This window comes from Callithrix jacchus, chromosome 5 (genome assembly GCF_049354715.1).
Source record: "Callithrix jacchus isolate 240 chromosome 5, calJac240_pri, whole genome shotgun sequence".
Lineage (NCBI taxonomy): Eukaryota > Metazoa > Chordata > Mammalia > Primates > Cebidae > Callithrix > Callithrix jacchus.
Genome location: NC_133506.1, coordinates 74,659,838 through 74,678,359, shown reverse-complemented (window position 1 = coordinate 74,678,359; position 18,522 = coordinate 74,659,838). Strand labels below are relative to the sequence as shown.

Here is an 18,522-nt window from a genome sequence, read left to right as displayed (position 1 = left end):
ACTCGGTCGGCTGAGGCACGAAAATCGCTTGGACCCGGGAGGCGGAGGTTGCAGTGAGCCGAGATCGCACCAAAGTACTCCAGCCTGTGCAACAGAGCAAGACTGTGTCTCAAAAAAAAGAGAAAAGTTAAAAAAAGGAAAAGAAATGAAAAAGCTAATTCACTGGGGAAACTTGGGGAAACTTTCTAAGCTGGTAGCCGAGCGTGCGACCTTCTCATTCCGCCTCTTCCATTGGGTTCCCATGACTTACGTCGCAGGATATGTAGCCAATGGGAACTAGGCATGGGTGAAGAGCTCACCAATGGGGTAGGGGCGGGAGATTTGAAAGGTCCTGGATCAGGGCGCGGCGTGACTGATTCAGTTGCTTGCGGGAGGCAGGGAGAGTAGCAGTGCCTTGGGCTCCAGGTGAGCTGGCCTCCTTTCACAGGCCTTGCGCCGGGAGTGGGCAGATGATCGGGCAGGTCGGAGGTCCACCGGGCTGGCCCGCGCGCACTCCGCAAGGCTGGAAGGAGGTAGGGACGATAGCAGGGTGGGGGAGGTGAGACCAGCGCCTGGACTGGGGCTAGTGTGCTGACCTGGTCCTTTTTACGAGCCCAGGCTAGCGCTTTCGACCCGATCGCTCCAACCCCTCCCTCTCTTTCTTTTTCTCTGCTTCTCACGGCTGTTTCCCTTCTCCGCCCAGCTCTTCTCCGCCTTTCCCTCTAAGGATGGCCCAGAAGGAGAACGCCTACCCCTGGCCCTACGGCCGGCAGACGGTAAGGCCCTTCCCTCCATCCCCGCCCCCACCTTGTCCCTGCACGGCGAGTTCCTGCTGGGAGACTTGAGATCCTGCAGTGAGCAATCCTTTAAGCACCTTCTTCCCCGTTCTGCTCCAAAGTACGGGTCCCAAGAATTTGGTGACAGAACCCAGAATGGTCATTTATAGCCACATCCTGCCAACTTTAATCTGACAAGCCAGTGACTCCCAACCGGTGAGGACCCCTGGGGCTGAGCCTGCTCATCACATACCAATGATATCTGGGACTGAGTAGGCAGGGCCTGGCCTTCACAACCCATGTGCTGAAAAAATAAACTAGGCAGCAAATAGAAAGGACTCTAAAAGGCTATAAGGTTACTGTTGAAACAGTCCAGGGCAAGTCTAAATTAATAATTTGGAATTTATTTTAATGACTAAGGTGAGGTAAGGATCTAAATGGACTTATTTCCCAATTGTCCAGACAGATTTCATTGAAGGGTCTCCCCTGATTTTTTATTATATATAAATTCCCACATAGGTGTGGGTCTATTTCTGGACTGTATTTTATTCAACTTGGTTATTTGTAGATCTATACCAATATCACTTTGGGGAACAGGTTTTTAGAGGCACTGGGACTTTCTTCTCTTGGCTGAAGAAGACAGAAGGGGCCCTGCACAGGTTTTGCTCCCTGCTTGTGGAGCTCGGGCTTCCTAAAGAGTCTGTGTCCTTGTGCATCAGCTCCCTCCCTCATGGAGCACTGAATGAGGCTGTCAGGAATGGAGTCTGGATGAGAAACCACTGTCACTTTTACCTTGGTCACTCCTAAAAGTGCATCTATTACTTTGAGAAGTTGAAAGTGAGGCTGGGCACGGTGGCTCACGCCTGTAATCCCAGCACTTTGGGAGGCTAAGGCAGGTAGATCATGAGAACAAGATATCGAGACCATCCTGGCCAACATGGTGAAACCCTGTCTCTACTAAAAGTACAAAAATTAGCTGGGCATGGTAGTGGGCACCTTGTAGTCCTAGCTACTCGGAAGGTTAAGGCGGGAGAATCGCTTGAACCTGGGAGGCGGAGGTTGCAGTGAGCTTAGATTGCACCACTGCACTCCATCCTGGGCAACAGAATGAGACTCTGTCTCAAAAAAAAAAAAAAAAAAAAAAGAAGTTGAAAGTGAGAAGTGGTCTAGGCCCATCAGAGTAGCTCTTAGTGTCCCTAAAGCCTGTTCTTGCAAAGCTGTAAATCCAGGTTGTTGCTATAACATTCAAGGCCTCAAGGATCTTATCTAAGCCTTAATAAACTAAACTTTAAGGAAACTCTGAGAATACCTCTGTGCTAACCCCCTTGAATTATAGGTGTTTATTGACCCAGCCCTCTACTATGCTGTGAGTGAGGGGCTGGATGAATGACTGTGGTGTTATGGACAGATTGGACACCTTCATGCCTGTGAAGGTGGTGTGGGCCAGGGACAAAGAGGTGAAATGTTAGCTGTTGGGGTGAGTCCTTTGCCCCTTATCTTAGGCCTACTTAGGTTTATTAATAATCCATTTTAATATGATACTACAAGCAGAGCCTGGGAAGCAAAACTGTCATGTCAGTGTTTCTATTTGAATTGGGGGTGGGCGGGTGACTGGCTTTTTAGCAGAGGGCTGAAATGCTGCTTGCAGCACATTCCACCCCGGTCATCAAACAAAGGCACCCTCAGAGCTACCCCCTGCTCCTTCTCAGACTCCATCTGGCCTGAGCACCCTGCCCCAGCGAGTCCTCCGGAAAGAGCCTGCCACCCCATCTGCACTTGTCCTCATGAGCCGCTCCAATGTCCAGCCCACAGGTAACTGGGACAAGGGGGAGAGGACTGACTTGGGGAGATGAGAGTCTATGGGAGGGTGTAGGGAGGAGAATGTCATCCCTGTTCTCATTCAACTTACCTGTTCTCTCCTTAGCTGCCCCTGGCCAGAAGGTGGTGGAGAATAGCAGCGGGACACCCAACGTCTTAACGTAAGTGCCCCAAGCCTTGGGGTGGACAGGGATGAGGGGGGCAGTGAACATGCAGGAAGTCGGGGAGGTAAAATCTAAGGGCAGGAGGAGTAGGAATGAAGAAAAATGGGGCTGAGGACAGGATGGGATGAGGAAGCAGGGAAAAAGCAAACATCTTAGATAACCAAAACTGGTTCTGAGCTGCCTTCCCCCACTTTCTAAGCAGGCGGTCCTTCACAATTGATGACTTTGAGATTGGGCGTCCTCTGGGCAAAGGCAAGTTTGGAAACGTGTACTTGGCTCGGGAGAAGAAAAGCCATTTCATCGTGGCACTCAAGGTCCTCTTCAAGTCCCAGATAGAGAAGGAGGGTGTGGAGCATCAGCTGCGCAGAGAGATCGAAATCCAGGCCCACCTGCAGTATGGCTTGATGCCCCCTGAGCCAAAGCCCCTCTGCTCCCTCACCCCCAGATTCAGCCCCACCTCATCCAGATTGCTCTCTCTGTAACTATGGCCAGTGAGCCCCATGTAGCTCTTAGTCCTGGTCAGAGCCTTGAATCCAGAAATCTGCCTCCAGTTTCCCCTTATCACTTCCAGCCCTGGTGTCCCTGGCCACATCTGACCCTAGTTTTCTCCTATCATCTTTCCCAGCTCTTTTATGCCTTTGGCCTGAGGCCTCCTCATTTCTTCCCCCAGGCATCCCAACATCCTGCGGCTGTACAACTACTTTTATGACCGGAGGAGGATCTACTTGATTCTAGAGTATGCTCCCCGTGGGGAGCTCTACAAGGAGTTGCAGAAGAACCGCACATTTGATGAGCAGCGAACAGCCACGGTCCGGGAGCGTGGGCACCTAGGGCGCCGGTAGGGGCTTGTGCTGCTTGTAGCTGGAGGTCCATCTTTGTCTGACTGCCTGTCATTGGCCCTTCCAGATCATGGAGGAGTTGGCAGATGCTCTAATGTACTGCCATGGGAAGAAGGTGATTCACAGAGACATAAAGCCAGAGAATCTGCTCTTAGGGCTCAAGGGAGAGCTGAAGATTGCTGACTTCGGCTGGTCTGTGCACGCACCCTCCCTGAGGTATGGTGGCCTGGGAGGCCAGAGGTGTGAGGCTGGGCCATTAAAACCTCTCCAGGAACAAGTTTCACGTTAGCTCAGTTGGTTAGAGTGTGGTGCTAATAATGCCAAGGTTGCAGTTTTGGTATCTGTACAGGCCAGTGGCCAAACTTTGGCCAGGCACGGTGACTCACACCTGTAATCCCAGCACTTTGGGAGGCCAAGGTGGTTGGATCACTTGAGGCCAGAAGTTCAAGACTGGCGGACCTGCCTGGCCAACATGGCAAAACCCCCTCTCTGCTAAAAATAGACATGGTGGTACACACTTGTAATCCCAGCTGTTCAGGAGGCTGGCACATGAGAATCGCTTGAACCCGGGAGGTAGAGGTTGCAGTGAGTCAAGATCGCCCCACTGCACTCCAGCCTGGACTTTGTCTCAAAAAAGCCCAGGAGCAGCAGCCTTTTTTTCTTCCATACCTTTTTTTTCATGGTTTCATAGTATCACATGGTAGAGATACAACCTGATTTATTTAAGCAGAACATGCCTGATGGGCATTAGAGATGTCTCCAATTATTTCTTTAACTCCAAAATGAACATTGCCCACACATTGGATTATCTTTTTTTTTTTTTTGAGATGGAGTCAAAAACACAAAACCAGAAAGATATGGAGTCTTGCTCTGTCATCCAGGCTGGAGTGCAGTGGCACAATCTTGGCTCACTGCAATCTCCGCCTCCCCAGTAGCTGAGACTACAGGCATGTGTCAACACATCCGGCTAACTTTTTTTGTATTTTTAGTAGAGAGTTTCACTGTGTTAGCCAGGATGGTCTCCATCTCCTGACCTCCTGATCCGCCCACGTTGGCCTCCCAAAGTGTAGGGATTACAGGCATGAGCCACTGTGCCTGGCCTTAGATTATGTTAAGATATATCCGACAGTGTAGAATTGCTGGGGCTATGTGCAGGCTTAACTCTGGGGCTTCGGGATATATCATCATCCCACCCCCACCCCAGTAACCCTGCCTGGCTGGACCTCTCCCGTGGTACATCCTGTGGTCTTTTGGCTCCCTGCTGTCAGGCAGCAGGGAAAGGAGAGATTGTATGTCACTGGGACCCCTGCCCACACCGCTTATCCCTCCCAGGAGGAAGACAATGTGTGGTACCCTGGACTACCTGCCCCCTGAGATGATTGAGGGGCGCACGCACAACGAGAAGGTGGATCTGTGGTGCATTGGAGTACTTTGCTACGAGCTGCTGGTGGGGAACCCACCCTTTGAAAGTGCATCACACAATGAGACCTATCGGCGCATCGTCAAGGTGGGAGGGTGGCCTGGGCTTCATGCCAGATGCAGAGGCCAGGGGCTGGGGGGCTGAGGGTGTGTGGGCAGAGTGTATTTGCATGGCCCTAAGTAACTCCAAACAGAATGGGTAGTCAAGGAAGATGTAGCCAGGATGAAACTAATGCAGCCCTTCCATCTCTTCATATCTGCAGGTGGACCTAAAGTTTCCCGCTTCAGTGCCCACGGGAGCCCAGGACCTCATCTCCAAGTTGCTCAGGCATAACCCCTCAGAACGGCTGCCCCTGGCCCAGGTCTCAGCCCACCCTTGGGTCCAGGCCAACTCTCGGAGGGTGCTGCCTCCCTCTGCCCTTCAATCTGTCGCCTGATGGTCCTTGTCATTCACTCGGGTGTGTCTATGTTTGTATGTCTGTGTATGTACAGGGGAAAGAAGGGGCCCTGACTGTTCCCTTGTCTGTCTTCTACCTCCTCCTTTGTTTAATAAAGGCTGAAGCTTTTTGTATACTGATGAGTGTAGATGTTTCTAGGTGGATGCTTTGCTGTGGTGGAAGCTGTTCCTTAGAAGAGAGCTGGCCCACCCTGAGGAGCTGGGATGAGCATTACTTTGCTATCCCTGGTAATACCCTACCCTCTCAGCTCTGACTCTCACCTGGTCAGTTCCCAGCCAACGCCACCCCCACTTCCACCTCTGCCCTCACTGTCTATTCGCTCCCAGAGCCTGGAGGCGCTGGACCCTGGCACACCAGCCATCTCTGGCCACTTTTCACCTCTCTCTTGGTTGTCTGACTTGTAGTTTTTCCTCTTCTGGTTCATTCTCTGCCCCTTTGCCATTGTAGGAGCAACTGAACAATGCTGTACCCTAGAAGTCGTCTTTGCTTGTTTCTTTTACTGCTCTGGTACAGGAGCCAAAGAAGCAGTAGTGATTCGGTCTTGTTCCTGACACAAGGTTTCACAGTTACATATGAAGCTTTCTGTAGGTTTTTCATAGATACCCTTTTTCAGGTTAAAGAAGGCCTATTCTAGTCCTAGTTTACTAAGAGTATTAAAAAAAAAAGTTGGTTTGTTTTTTTTTTTTAAAAGAGAGGGGGTTTCTCCATGTTGGCCAGGCTGGTCTCAAACTTCTGACCTCAGGTGATCCGCCCACCTCGGCCTCCCAAAGTGCTGGGATTACAGGCGTGAGCCACTGTGCCCAACCAGATTTTTTTGTTGTTGTTGTTTTAAATTCATTGCTTTATACCAAGCCACTAGAACAGTGCCTGGAATGTACAGGATACTCAGTAACTACTGTCTACTGTCAAATGAATAAATCTAACCAAAATTACGGTGGCAGTGGGGTGGAAGAGTCAATTCCTTACATTTTATAGAAGGAAAAAAACAGGTCATGCTTAAAATTGAAATGTAAGAAGCAGCAACAAAAGCATGTGATTTTAAAATGTAAATACCCACCAAAACAAAAAACACAGTGAAAAGACCTGAAACTGGCTATCTCTTGGGAGAGAGAAATGGGCAGAGTGCTTTTATTTTTTATTTATTTATTTATTTATAAGATGGGGTTTCTCCATGATGGCCAGGCTGGTCTTGAACTCCTGACTTCAGGTGATCCACCCACCTCGGCCTCCCAAAGTGCTAGGATTGCAGGCAGGAGCCACTGCACCCGGCCAGAGTGCTTTTAAATGTATTTTTTATTTTTTGAGACAGAGTTTTGCTCTGTCACTCAAGCTGAAGTGTAGTGGTGTGATCTCAGCTCACTGCAACCTCCATCTCCTGGGTTGAAGCGATTCTCCTGCCTCAGTCTCCCAAGCAGCTGGGATTACAGGCGAACACAACCACGCCCAGCTAATTTTTTTTTATTTTTAGTAATGGCCAGGCTGGTCTCAAACTCCTGACCTAAAGTGATCAGGCCATCTCGGCCTCCCAAAGTGTTGGGATTACAGGCGTGAGTCACCAGGCCTGGCCTATAATCCTTAATATGGATATCCCTACGGTTTTTTTTTTCAAGCTCTTCTATTTGATGGACATGCAGATTATTTGCAATCCTTTGCACTGTGGCCAGTGTCTTTTGCGTGCCTTCTGTGCACCTTTGTGATGGTCTCTAGTTGTCCTCTAGGGGACATCTAGAGAAAGACATGGCAATGCTGAGTACAAGCATCTAGAGAAAGATGGTAATGCTGGGTACACGCAGTTAAACGGTGTATAGATATCACCAAAAATGCCCTTCTAAGTGGCGGACAGTTTACACTCCCACAGGCAATAATGAAAGACATCCATTTTCCCACACCCTTACGCTGACTCCTACTCCTACTGTTACCTGCGGGTAAGTCTGCAGCTATCCGGGACCTAGCTCCTCTGTTTTCTCGAAGGCAATAATTCAAATGAGAAAAAGGCAAGGTTTCAGGCAGAAGGGAGAACTGATTTTAAGCAAAGTGAGAGTTTATTACAAAAGACAGAACACTTAGAAAAAGACCAAGCCGGCGACTTGAAAAATCAAGCGCTCCTTCCGCTTTGTTTAGAGTTTTTAATACCCCACGACCTCTTCCCGGCTGCCTCTTCCCCTTATTTTTCTTCTGAGCGGGCCGAAGCTCAGATTAACGCAGAGGCAGTAGCCCGCCGGCGTTTGGGAGGGATCGCATGCGCAGTGTGGCTACCGAAGTCCAGCGCATGCTCATTAGGGGCAATTTGCCCTTCCTGCTCCAGCGCCCAGCCAAGAAGGTCTTACACCGATCAAATGCAACCATCTTGCCCTTTCACTGCGCTTGTTTAAAAACTTATCGGGGGCCGGGCGCGGTGGCTCACGCCGGTAATGAGTTCGAGACCAGCCTGCCCCAAATCGAGACACACCGTGTCTACTAAAAATACAAAATTAGCTGGGTGTGTTGTCTCAAACACGGAAAATTTATAGACTCTACAGGTGTTTTTTTTTTTGTTTTTTTTTTTGAGACGAAGTTTTGCTCTTGATGCCCAGGCTGGAGTGCAATGGTGCGATCTCGGCTCACCGAAACCTCCACCTCCCGGGTTCAAGCGATTCTCCTGCCTCAGCCTCCCGAGTAGCTGAGACTGCAGGCACCCACCACCATGCCCGACTTAATTTTTGTACTTTTTGTAGAGACTGGGTTTTTGCCATGTTGGTCAGGCTGGTCTTGAACTCCTGGCCTCAAGTGATCCAACCGCCTCCTTCTCCCAAAGTGCTGGGATTACAGGCGTGAGCCACCGTGCCCAGCCAACTTTCATATTCTTTAGATTATTTTTCAACCATTAAAAAATACAAAAACAGCCAGGCGAGGTGGCTCACACCTGTAATCCTAGCACTTTGGGATGCCGAGGTGGGTGGATTACCTGAGGTCAACAGTTCAAGACCAGCCTGGCCATCATGGAGAAACCCCATCTTTAAAAAAAAAAAAAATACAAAAACAGCCGGTTTAGGGTGGCTCATGCCTTTAATCCTAGCACTTTAGGAGGGTGAGGCTGGTGGATTACCTGACCTCAGGAGTTCAAGCAGCCTGACCAACATGGTGAAACCCCCATCTCTACTAAAAATACAAAATTAGCCAGGCGTGGTGGCGCATGCCTCTAATCCCAGCTACTTGAGAGGTGAGGCAGGAGAATTGTTTGAACCCAAGAGGCAGGGGTTGCAGTAAGCCAAGATTGCACCATTGCATTCCAGCCTGGGCAACAAGAGCGAAACTCTGTCTCAAACAAACAAATAAAAATATAAAAAATTCTTAGCTCATGGCCGTAAAAAAATAGGTGTTGAGCTGGATTTGGTCCTTGGGCTGTAGTTTGCTGAACCCTACTGTAGTGGACACTGTGGTAGCCTCCTGACAGCCCCTCCTCCCTTCCCCATTATGTTGCAGTTACTTGAATTTGAAAGGAACTGACTCATCCCTAGCTCCAGGAGGAGCATAACTGTTTTAATCTAATCGGTTTATTCCCCCCCCAACTTTTTTTTTTGAGACAGGGTCTAAGATCTCTGTTGCCCAGACTGGAGTGCATTAGTGCAATGATAACTCACTGCAGCTTCAACCTCCTGGGTTCAGCCAATCCTCTTGTGATATAGCTGGCCTAGAGTTAGAACCTGTACAATGCCATTTTATAAAATGACAAAACTGTTTCCATTCTCCTCACAATGACTGCTAACCTTGGCTTCTGTAAACTGCTAGTTTACTTTGCAGGATGCAAAGTGAGGTAAAGCTGCATACCTTCTCTTATCTGTAAATGCCAGAATTGCTGGCCTTTGTTTACCAGAGTAAGCACCCCCAGATAATTCCATCCTGGCGCCAAGTAAATAAAAATCTGTGGATCCCACCCCTACCCAGACGATGTGTAAACGAATGCTAATCTTAGCATCTGTGAACCCCTTAATGACAATCAGAATGTCAAATAGTCCCCTGGCCCTCGGAATGTCCGGAACCCCCTCACCCTTATCTCCGCCCAGAAGGTGATTTGAATTCCGCCCTCGGAATGTCTGAAGCCCCTCACCCCATCCTCTCCCCTCACCCCCAAGGCGATTTTTACGGGTATAAAAGGTCTTGTCCCCCTCTTTTACGGGGCCACGGGTTGGAGAGACGTGAGTCCTCCGTGGTCGCCGGCAATAAACCCTGCAATTTGGCATACTTTTGTCTTGATGTTGGCTTTCTATGTTCGGTCCGATACAACACTCCTGCCTCAGCCTCCAGAGTAGCTGGGACTCTAGGCGTGCAACACCATGTCTGGCTAATTTTTTTTTTTTTTTTTTTTTTTTGAGACAGAGTCTTGCTCTGTCACCCAGGCTGGAGTGCAATGGCATAATCTTGGCTAGCTGCAACCTCTGCCTCCCAGGTTCAAGCAATTCTCCTGCCTCAGCCTCCCAAGTAGCTGGGATTACAGGTGTCTGCCACCACACCCGACGAATTTTTGTATTTTTAGTAGAGACGGGGTTTCACCATATTGGCCAGGCTGGTCTTGAACTCCTGATGTAGTGATCCGCCTGCCTTGGCTTCCCAAAGTGCTGGGCTTACAGGTGTGAGCCACTGCACCCGGCCTTTTTAGTTCCCCCCACTCCTCACAGCAAAGGAATAACAGGTTTTGTCAAGCTGCGGGTGACTGTAAGATACAGACAGCTGACAGTTGTGGACTTCTCAGCTGTGGTGAAAGAGTGAGCTACTATCATTAGGGTTGGCTTTTCCCTGAGCCAATCTGCATTCAGAAGGATGAAGGACACTGGTAGGCAGTGGGGATAGTGGTGCTGGGACGTTCGGGGTAGCTGCACTTGTGAATGCTGGCATGACACTGCCTCAAGTCATCTCTTTATCCAAATGGAAAAAAACAGCCACAACCTTTGTCAGCTAAGGAGAGTTAGCAAACTGTTTTTATTAAATGCTGTGTCTGGCCAGGCACGGTGGTGTGCTGTAATCCCAGCACTTTGGGGGACTGTGGCGGGTGTATCACTTGCGGTCAGGAGTTCAAAACCAGCCTGGCCAACTGGTGAAACCCCTTCTCTACTAAAAATACCAAAATTAGCTGGGCATGTGTGGGTCAAGAGGTGTGTGGGGGAGACCTCTGTTAATTCTAGCTAAATAATTATAAGCTTGCGGAGCAGTGTGAAGAAGAGGAGGCGAGAACGACCCCCGGACCGACGGAAGCCCACGCGCCGCTACATCCCGTGCCCAGCGCCTACGTCCCGCCGCCGTCGCCACCATGCCCAAGAGAAAGGCTGAAGGGGATGCTAAAGGAGATAAAGCCAAGGTGAAGGATGAACCACAGAGAAGATCCGCGAGGTTGTCCGCTAAACCTGCTCCTCCAAAGCCAGAGCCCAAGCCTAAAAAGGCCCCTGCAAAGAAGCGAGAGAAGGTACCCAAAGGGAAAAAGGGAAAAGCTGATGCTGGCAAGGAAGGGAATAACCCTGCAGAAAACAGAGATGCCAAAACAGACCAGGCACAGAAAGCCGAAGGTGCTGGAGATGCCAAGTGAAGTGTGTGCATTTTTGATAACTGTGTACTTCTGGTGACTGTACAGTTTGAAATACTATTTTTTATCAAGTTTTATAAAAATGCAGAATTTTGTTTTACCTTTTTTTTTTTTTTTTTTTTTTAGCTATGTTGTTAGCACAGAGAACACTTCATTGTTGTTTTGGGAGAAGGGGCATATGTCACTAACAGAATGTCTCCAAAGCTGGATTGATGTGGGGAAACGATTTTCCCTTCTAGTTTTGAGAGACTTCCTCTTGGCTCCCAGGAGGAGGGATTCCCTGACTTTGACACACATGGCCACCTTGGCACACAAAAGCCTTGTGGTATGGAAAAACAAATTCGCTTTTATGTCCTCTTCTCCCTTTCCGTCTTTCAGCATAGACTTAACTCCCTTAAGCCCAGGCATCTGTTGGGACCTGAATCCCAGTCATTGGTTACCAGTGTGTCAGGCAATCTGGTCTTGCCAGTGATGCCATTGAGATGGCACCTGTCAAAAGAGCAGTGATTCCATTTCTAGATTGTGGATCTTCAGATAAATTCTGCCATTTTCATTTCACTTCCTGAAAGTCAGGGTCGGCTCGTGAAAAGTTGTTAAACAACGTGCTAAATGTGAAATGTCAACCCTCACTCTAAACTTTCCCTGTTCAGAGCATCAGATGAAGACTTCATTGGGTTTTATAGTGGCTTTCTGATTTTTGGTAGTCCATCAAAGAAGGGAGTTTGAAAGTTGTTGTATACTGTTAATGATTGTCTGCCCATGTCCTGCCTGAAATACCATGATTGTTTATGGAAAGTATCTTTAATAAAGCTGGATACAGTTTGGCTTGGAAAAAAAAAAATTATAAGCTTGCTTGGCTCAGAATACACTGAAGTTTATACGCTGAACTAAACTATGTTATTGGTGCAGTTAATTAGAAATCAAGCGGCAGGCCGGGCGCGGTGGCTCACGCCTATAATCCCAGCACTTTGGGAGGCCGAGGCGGGTGGATCACAAGGTCAAGAGATCGAGACCATCCTGGTCAACATGGTGAAACCCCATCTCTACTAAAAATACAAAAATTAGCCGGGCATGGTGGCGCACGCCTGTAGTCCCAGCTACTCGGTAGGCTGAGGCAGGAGAATTGCTTGAACCCAGGAGGCGGAGGTTGCGGTGAGCCGAGATTGCGCCATTGCACTCCAGCCTGGGTAACAAGAGTGAAACTCCGTCTCAAAAAATAAAATAAAATAGAAATCAAGTGGCAACAGGAGGCCTAAGGTAAAGACCATTGAGAGTGCAGTAACACGAGGGAACACCTTGGGGTGGTTGCAGAGCAGGCAATACTGCTCTGGTCACACGAATGCCTTCTCAACATGGGGACTGTATGAGGGCCTCATAAAGAGGGCTTATGTAAAGATCTCTGAAAGGGAGGCAACCTCTGCTCACAAAATCCAGGAGGGTCTTTGCAGATGGGAGCTGGCAAGCAGGAGAAAAGCCTTGCAGGGCAGAAATCACGGAACCCCTCAGGTTCTGCCTAGGTTTTCAGGATAAGAGGTGATTTTTATTTGCTGTATGTCCTCAATGCTCTGGAGATAAAAGCCCATTGATGCACTGGGAGTGGTCAGACCCACACCTTGGTAACCATTGGCGATAAACTCAGAGTACTAGTTTATCTTGTCTTAGAAGGGTCTCAAGTGCTCTCTCCCTACCCCCATCTTACCTACCCCTTCACCCTCCCCTTCCATGATCATAAGAGATTATACACATAGTAAGTGTTTGGAGCCCAGAGCTCGGGGCCAATGCGTTTCCTACGCTTGCTGTAACTTCTTCTCTTGTTCTCTGTCTTTATTTCCTTTTCTCAATCGCTTGACACCGCAGGGACTAAGGGCACACACGTATAGGGTTGGGGCTGGTACCCAACAGGCGTGGTGGCGGGTGCTTGTAATCCCACATACTTGGGAGGCTGAGGCAGGAGAATTGCTTGAACCCAGGGGGCGGAGGTTGCAGTGAGCCGAGATTGTGCCACCGCATTCCAGCCTGGGGGAGAGAGTGAGCCTCCATCTTTAAATAAATAAATAAATATACGAATGTTTCGGCCAGGCGCGGTGGCTCAAGCCTGTAATCCCAGCACTTTGGGAGGCCGAGGCGGGTGGATCACGAGGTCAAGTAATCGAGACCATCCTGGTCAACATGGTGAAACCCCGTCTCTACTAAAAATACAAAAAATTAGCTGGGCACGGTGGCGCGTGCCTGTAATCCCAGCTACTCAGGAGGCTGAGACAGGAGAATTGCCTGAACCCAGGAGGCGGAGATTGCGGTGAGCCGAGATTGCGCCATTGCACTCCAGCTTGGGTAACAAGAGTGAAACTCCGTCACACACACAAAAAAAAATACGAATGTCTCATGGCTTTGGCTGTGTGTTGCAATTTACAACCTTTCCAATGTTTGCTGCACCACTGTATTTAGAAGAAATCTCTGGGCTGGGTGTGGTGGCTCACGACTGTAATCCCAGACTTCGGGAGGCCGAGGCAGGCGAATCATCTCAGGTTTGGAGTTCGAGACCAGCCTGGCCAACATGGTGAAACTCTGTACTGTAATCCCAGTTACTCTGGAGCCTGAGGCAAGAGAATTGCTTGAACCTGGGAGGCAGAGGTTGCAGTGAGCCGAGATCACAGCATCGCACTCCAGCCTGGGCAAAGGAGTGAGACTACATCTCAAAAAAAATAGAAATTTCCATTCCCTAACAGGAACTACAAGGCCCCCTGTATGAGGTGGCCCCTGCCTGCCTGTTCAGCCCCTTGACTCGAATTTTTACCCCTTGCAGATTTTGTTTTAGTCCCAATGTCTCCTGCTCACTCCGACCTCAGTTTCTTGAATATGTCAAGACTTCTTTGTCTCTGAGAGGTAGCTCAAGTTTTCTTCCCTCTGCCTGGAGAGTAGCTGGATCTTTTTGGTTCTTTTTAGTTAAAAGTCTCACAAAGAGGTCTTTTCCTGACCCTTATCTAAACTAATGCCCGCTCATTTATATCCTCAATCATAACACTTTATTTGCTGTATAGCACATATCAAAATTTGTGATCATCTCATTTGTTGAATATTTTACCTTGTGGCAAAATCACACACCATTCTCTAAGGGGAGCGGCTCTCAATGTGGAAGGGGCAAGAGACACAGAACAAGAGTGGCAAACGCATAGGAAAGCCCAGAGGCCCGCTGCGCTGACCAGAATGGGTCGCTCTGAGCAGTTCAACGGCTAGGTCTGTTCACCCAGGAAGATAGAGCAGACCATTCATGCTCATGCTGGATTTCTGATTTCCTCCTTCTTAGTCAACTAGGTTCAATCCCGATGGTCCAAACAGGATATGCCATTCCCATCCCAAGAACCCCTCTAGGAACCCCAAGACCGATCTCCACTAGGTGTGTTAAGCACATCGTTGGCGGGACAATTCTACACTGAAAGAGCCTGCGCCCCTCTCCGCGAGACTCCGGCATTTGAGGACCTTGGTCTTTAAGATCTGCCCCATCAGCTTTCAGAAAAGGCGGGGCGACGGGAGCAGCAGCTATCACCTCCTTCTCTCCACCCGGCCGGCATTCACGTGTGTTCCGCTGTGCAGTAACAGCTCTTCTTCCGGGACTTTTTGGTCGCCGCGACCAATCAAATTGCTCTTCCTGTCCTTACCATTGTCAGCCGCTGCCAATCGGCGAGCCTCTACCAACGCCCCTTAAAGGAGCAGCCACCGCCTCCGGAGCTGGGGCGAACCAATTCCTTGGTTGCGGCCCCCGCCTGCAGTATGGAGTCGTCTCGGGGGCGGCCCGGGCTGGAGTCGGACCTTCTGGCTGTAGCGGAACAGCAGGCCGCAATCTTCCGCTGCAGGCCGGACCGAACGTCCTCTGAGTCGCCTTCAGGCCTCCGGGTGTCCGGGGAGGAAGAGGCCGAGAACGTTGGGGGCGCGAACCGCCATCCTAGGACGGCCCCGAAGACGTCAAGCTGCAGCGTCGTCCACCGGCCGGAACGAGAGGTTCTGGAGAAGGAGCCCGGCCCTCAAAGGATGCCGTCTGGGGCCGGGAGCCGCAGAGGGGCGCCGGGTGCCGAGCACGAACCGCCCCTGTCCTCCCGGCACAAGAACCCGGCGCCGCCGGAGGGCAAGCCTGCCTCCGGGAGGGACTGCCGTCGAGGGGGACCAGGCCGCGGGATGGATATTGAACAGCTGGAGGAGGAAGACAACGACGAAGAGGCGGCCGCGGGCGGCAGAGGCGGCCGCTCTTTCTCCAGCCGCCTTCAGGACAGCCGCAGCCTGGACGGGCTCAGCGAGGCGTGCGGTGGCGCCGGGTTCTTAGGGAGTGCTGAGTCCGGCGCGGGCGGCGGACGTCGCGCCACCATCTCCAGTCCCCTGGAGCTCGAGGGCACAGTGAGCCGCCACGGCGACCTCACCCACTTTGTCGCCAACAACCTGCAACTCAAGATCCGTCTAAGCGGCGCCCCTCCACCCCCGCCTTCTACTCCTGCGCGGCCCTGCCCAGCTCCTGCACCCACACCCACACCGGCCATCCCCCCCATCGACCCTGACGTGCTGCGGGATCTAGAGCGGTTAAGTCGGGAGCTGGGCAGCCGGGTGGACCGTCTGCTTCGCGGGCTGGGTGGCGCGGTGCAGGAGCTGACGGCACTTAGCGTGGGCTGCATCCAGACCTACCGCGACGCTGTGGACTCCTTAGGTGAAGCTGTGGACATGAGCATCAAGGGCATGTACACTCTGCTGGCGCGCTGCGAGGAGCTGGAGCGGGCTCTGCAGCCAGTTCAGGGGCTGGCACGCCAAGTCCGGGATATCCGACGTACTCTGGAGGTGTTGGAGGCCCTGTGCAAGTGACCAGGAGGACGGGAGAGGCCGGGCCTGGCCAGGGCAGGGCCTAGCAGGACCCAAAGGACTCTTCAAGGAGTCCTGGTGGGACGTGCTCGCTGAGGGGAGGCCTGTGTGTTGGAGGCTCTTCCAGATGCGTTCAGCTGGCCGGCGCCCACTCGCTGGGCCTTAGGCTGGTGTATATGGGGAAGTTATAACGGCTCTCCTGGTGGGAAGGGATGTTGCTCTGCTTTTATTCGGTTGGTCATCTGTAGCTACCCAGTTTTCCCCAACTCTCTTCCCTAGCTAGAGCACCAACCCTGGGAACACAGGGCTTTAGGTCTGTTTGAAGGTGAGGACGTGACTCCCACATGTAATCAGGGGAAAGGGACAGAGGAAGCCCCAGCCTCCACTGTGGCTGTCCTGACTCCAGTGGCCACATCTCAGGTGCCAGGGGCTGTGGGAACTTGAGTCGTCCTTGGCGAAACCCCCCGCAGGCAAGGATGCACCCTTGCGCTTGGATAGCCTTCTGATTCTGCCCTCTGGCCCTCTACCATACCACTTCCCCAGCCAGAACCGGGGTGCAACTGGGAGGAATGCGTTCCTAGGGGTTGAGGTGGGAGGCGTCTCACTGCGCTCAGGGTTCAGGTAGAATGTTGCTGGTTTTGAATCCCACCTATTGTGGAGTGTTCTAATCAGTTTTGGCTTTCTGAGTTTTTGTGGAATTAAAGTGCTGCTGCTGCAAAGGCTGAGTCTGTGTGGGGTTGCAATGATTAATAAGCCAAAGGAATGGGAATGAGGGTCGGTGTGGTTCACGCAGCTCCCTTGGGGCTGGGACTGGGGTGGGTGTGGGGGTGTCTCGGGCTCGGTGGGGAAGGATATGGTTGCCGCTCTTAAGCATCTGGTCTGAGGGGAAATGTGAAGACAGATGATCACGCACAGGGGCCCAGAGATCCGCTGACCACAGAAATCTAAGCAAGGTGCTCTAGAAGAGGAGGGGAAAAAATTGTCTTCTCAGATCCTGATGAATAGGCAGGGGCTGGATGGATTGAAATCTTAGCTCCGGAGGAAGACTGGGAACACTAGTCAGCTCCATTCTTGATCATTCCCACACTCTGCAGATCAGTGCCACGTGCTTTGAGATAGATTTGTCCCAACCCTAGCAGGCTCTTGTTTACAATTCACACAGTAAGTTCAGGAGCCACATACTGTGGCCGTAAGATGTAGAAGCAGAGATCACAAGGTAACTCCAGTTTCTCTAAATACCTTCCTCTGGAGACACGCCCATTTTAGAATAAGCTCCAGTACGCTTCCTGGTCTGGGATTGGAATGTTTCGCTGGTGTTACCCAGTGACGTTATCTGGCTCTAAAAGGTGAGGAAGATTCAAGTTTCTGAAAAAGCTTCTAGCCCGTACGGGGATCGAACCCGCGACCTTAGCGTTATTAGCACCACACTCTAACCAACTGAGCTAACAGGTCAATCGATATGTATGCGTCAAAAGGAAACTTTGAAAACTTCTTCTTGAGTCCTCTAGGGGAAAACCTTTAGTTGCAGGATTGCTTTATGATAAATTAAAACAGAAGACGAAAACTGACAAGCTGAGCACCTAGAGTATCAGACAAGCCATAGTACTGGCAAGTACAGATGATGCGACTGGTGTAATTGCAGATCGAGGCTCAAGTACGATGTGCACGAAGGGCAAAAAACCTGACAGCGTGCGGCAGCTGCACCGAGTGGTCAAGTGAGTAAATCACACAGGATGGAAGCTATGAGGATCTGCAACTCTCCTCGCTGAGTTCAGTGTTGGCAAAAGCGTGGAGAAACACAGAGGCACCACTGGGATTCGAACCCAGGATCTCCTGTTTACTAGACAGGCGCTTTAACCAACTAAGCCACGGCGCCGCCGGAAGGACAGGTAGCATCTTACTTCCTTGGCCAGGTCAGCTTGCTTGCAGCGAATGAATACAAAGGTGTGACGTAACACTCGGATGCATTGGGAAAAGCGGAAAGCACAGATGCAATTGGGAAAGACACGGAAACTGAATGGAGTCACTGGGAGTAACAAGAGAAATCCTAGTTTTTATGCTACAAAACTGAATTTAAACCACAGCATTTTCCATGCCGACGAGGATGGGATTCGAACCCACGCGTGCAGAGCACAATGGATTAGCAGTCCATCGCCTTAACCACTCGGCCACCTCGTCTGCAGGCAGATTCTCGGGTCTCCCATCTCTGGGGCCTGAACTCTTACTCCTGCCTGTGGGGCCCGCCTCTTGTGAAGTCTGCACATTTTAGGGGAGCCTGTTCAGCTCTGGAAAGAAGACTCGCAAATCGGAGACAGATCTTCTCCCCTGCGTGATTGCCCGACCCTCCTCCCTCTACTGAGCGGTCTGGAACTCTTCCTGTTCGCAGGAGCCGCGGCATCCGTCCAGAATTAAGGTACCTGGATCCAACGCAAAAATCCCCGCGAGACAGTTGTGCCGCCCAGACGAGGCGGCCTCGAAACGTCGTGCTAGAAGCCCCTCCGCTTCAGGCCCCAAAGACATTGCTCCTTCTCTGACGTGAACGCCGAAGGTCAACCGTAGCTTAAAATAAACGGAGTTGATAAGAGAAGGAAAAGGATTCCCTACTGACCCCGACGTGATTTGAACACGCAACCTTCTGATCTGGAGTCAGACGCGCTACCGTTGCGCCACGAGGTC

The 18,522-nt window shown here is 50.8% G+C and overlaps 2 protein-coding genes, 4 non-coding genes and 1 pseudogene across 7 annotated transcripts; 3 read left to right on the top strand and 4 right to left on the bottom strand.

Moving 5' to 3' along the window:
• Positions 1-359: 359 nt before the first annotated feature.
• AURKB (aurora kinase B) lies at positions 360-5,567 on the top strand. Of its 2 annotated transcripts, none has more exons than XM_008979514.5 (9): positions 360-512; positions 683-755; positions 2,465-2,567; positions 2,680-2,734; positions 2,940-3,131; positions 3,408-3,546; positions 3,644-3,792; positions 4,909-5,083; positions 5,259-5,567. In XM_008979514.5, exons 2-9 carry the CDS (start codon positions 708-710, stop codon positions 5,430-5,432), a joined length of 1,035 nt encoding a protein of 344 aa, XP_008977762.2. In that variant the 5' UTR covers positions 360-512; positions 683-707; the 3' UTR covers positions 5,433-5,567. The 2 variants fall into 2 exon arrangements, with proteins under 2 accessions (XP_008977762.2, XP_002757112.3); XM_002757066.7 differs by having other exon boundaries at positions 364-405.
• Positions 5,568-10,632: 5,065 nt separating this feature from the next.
• On the top strand, positions 10,633-11,119 carry LOC118153714 (non-histone chromosomal protein HMG-17 pseudogene; annotated as a pseudogene).
• Positions 11,120-14,735: 3,616 nt separating this feature from the next.
• Positions 14,736-16,571, top strand: BORCS6 (BLOC-1 related complex subunit 6). The gene has a single exon (XM_008996557.4). It carries the CDS (start codon positions 14,776-14,778, stop codon positions 15,847-15,849), a length of 1,074 nt encoding a protein of 357 aa, XP_008994805.1. The 5' UTR covers positions 14,736-14,775; the 3' UTR covers positions 15,850-16,571.
• Positions 16,572-17,224: 653 nt separating this feature from the next.
• TRNAI-AAU (transfer RNA isoleucine (anticodon AAU)) lies at positions 17,225-17,298 on the bottom strand. The gene has a single exon. It is a non-coding gene; the product is annotated as a tRNA-Ile (tRNA).
• A 350-nt stretch (positions 17,299-17,648) lies between these two features.
• Positions 17,649-17,722, bottom strand: TRNAT-AGU (transfer RNA threonine (anticodon AGU)). Its single transcript has one exon. It is a non-coding gene; the product is annotated as a tRNA-Thr (tRNA).
• A 220-nt stretch (positions 17,723-17,942) lies between these two features.
• On the bottom strand, positions 17,943-18,024 carry TRNAS-GCU (transfer RNA serine (anticodon GCU)). Its single transcript has one exon. It is a non-coding gene; the product is annotated as a tRNA-Ser (tRNA).
• A 426-nt stretch (positions 18,025-18,450) lies between these two features.
• On the bottom strand, positions 18,451-18,522 carry TRNAW-CCA (transfer RNA tryptophan (anticodon CCA)). The gene has a single exon. It is a non-coding gene; the product is annotated as a tRNA-Trp (tRNA).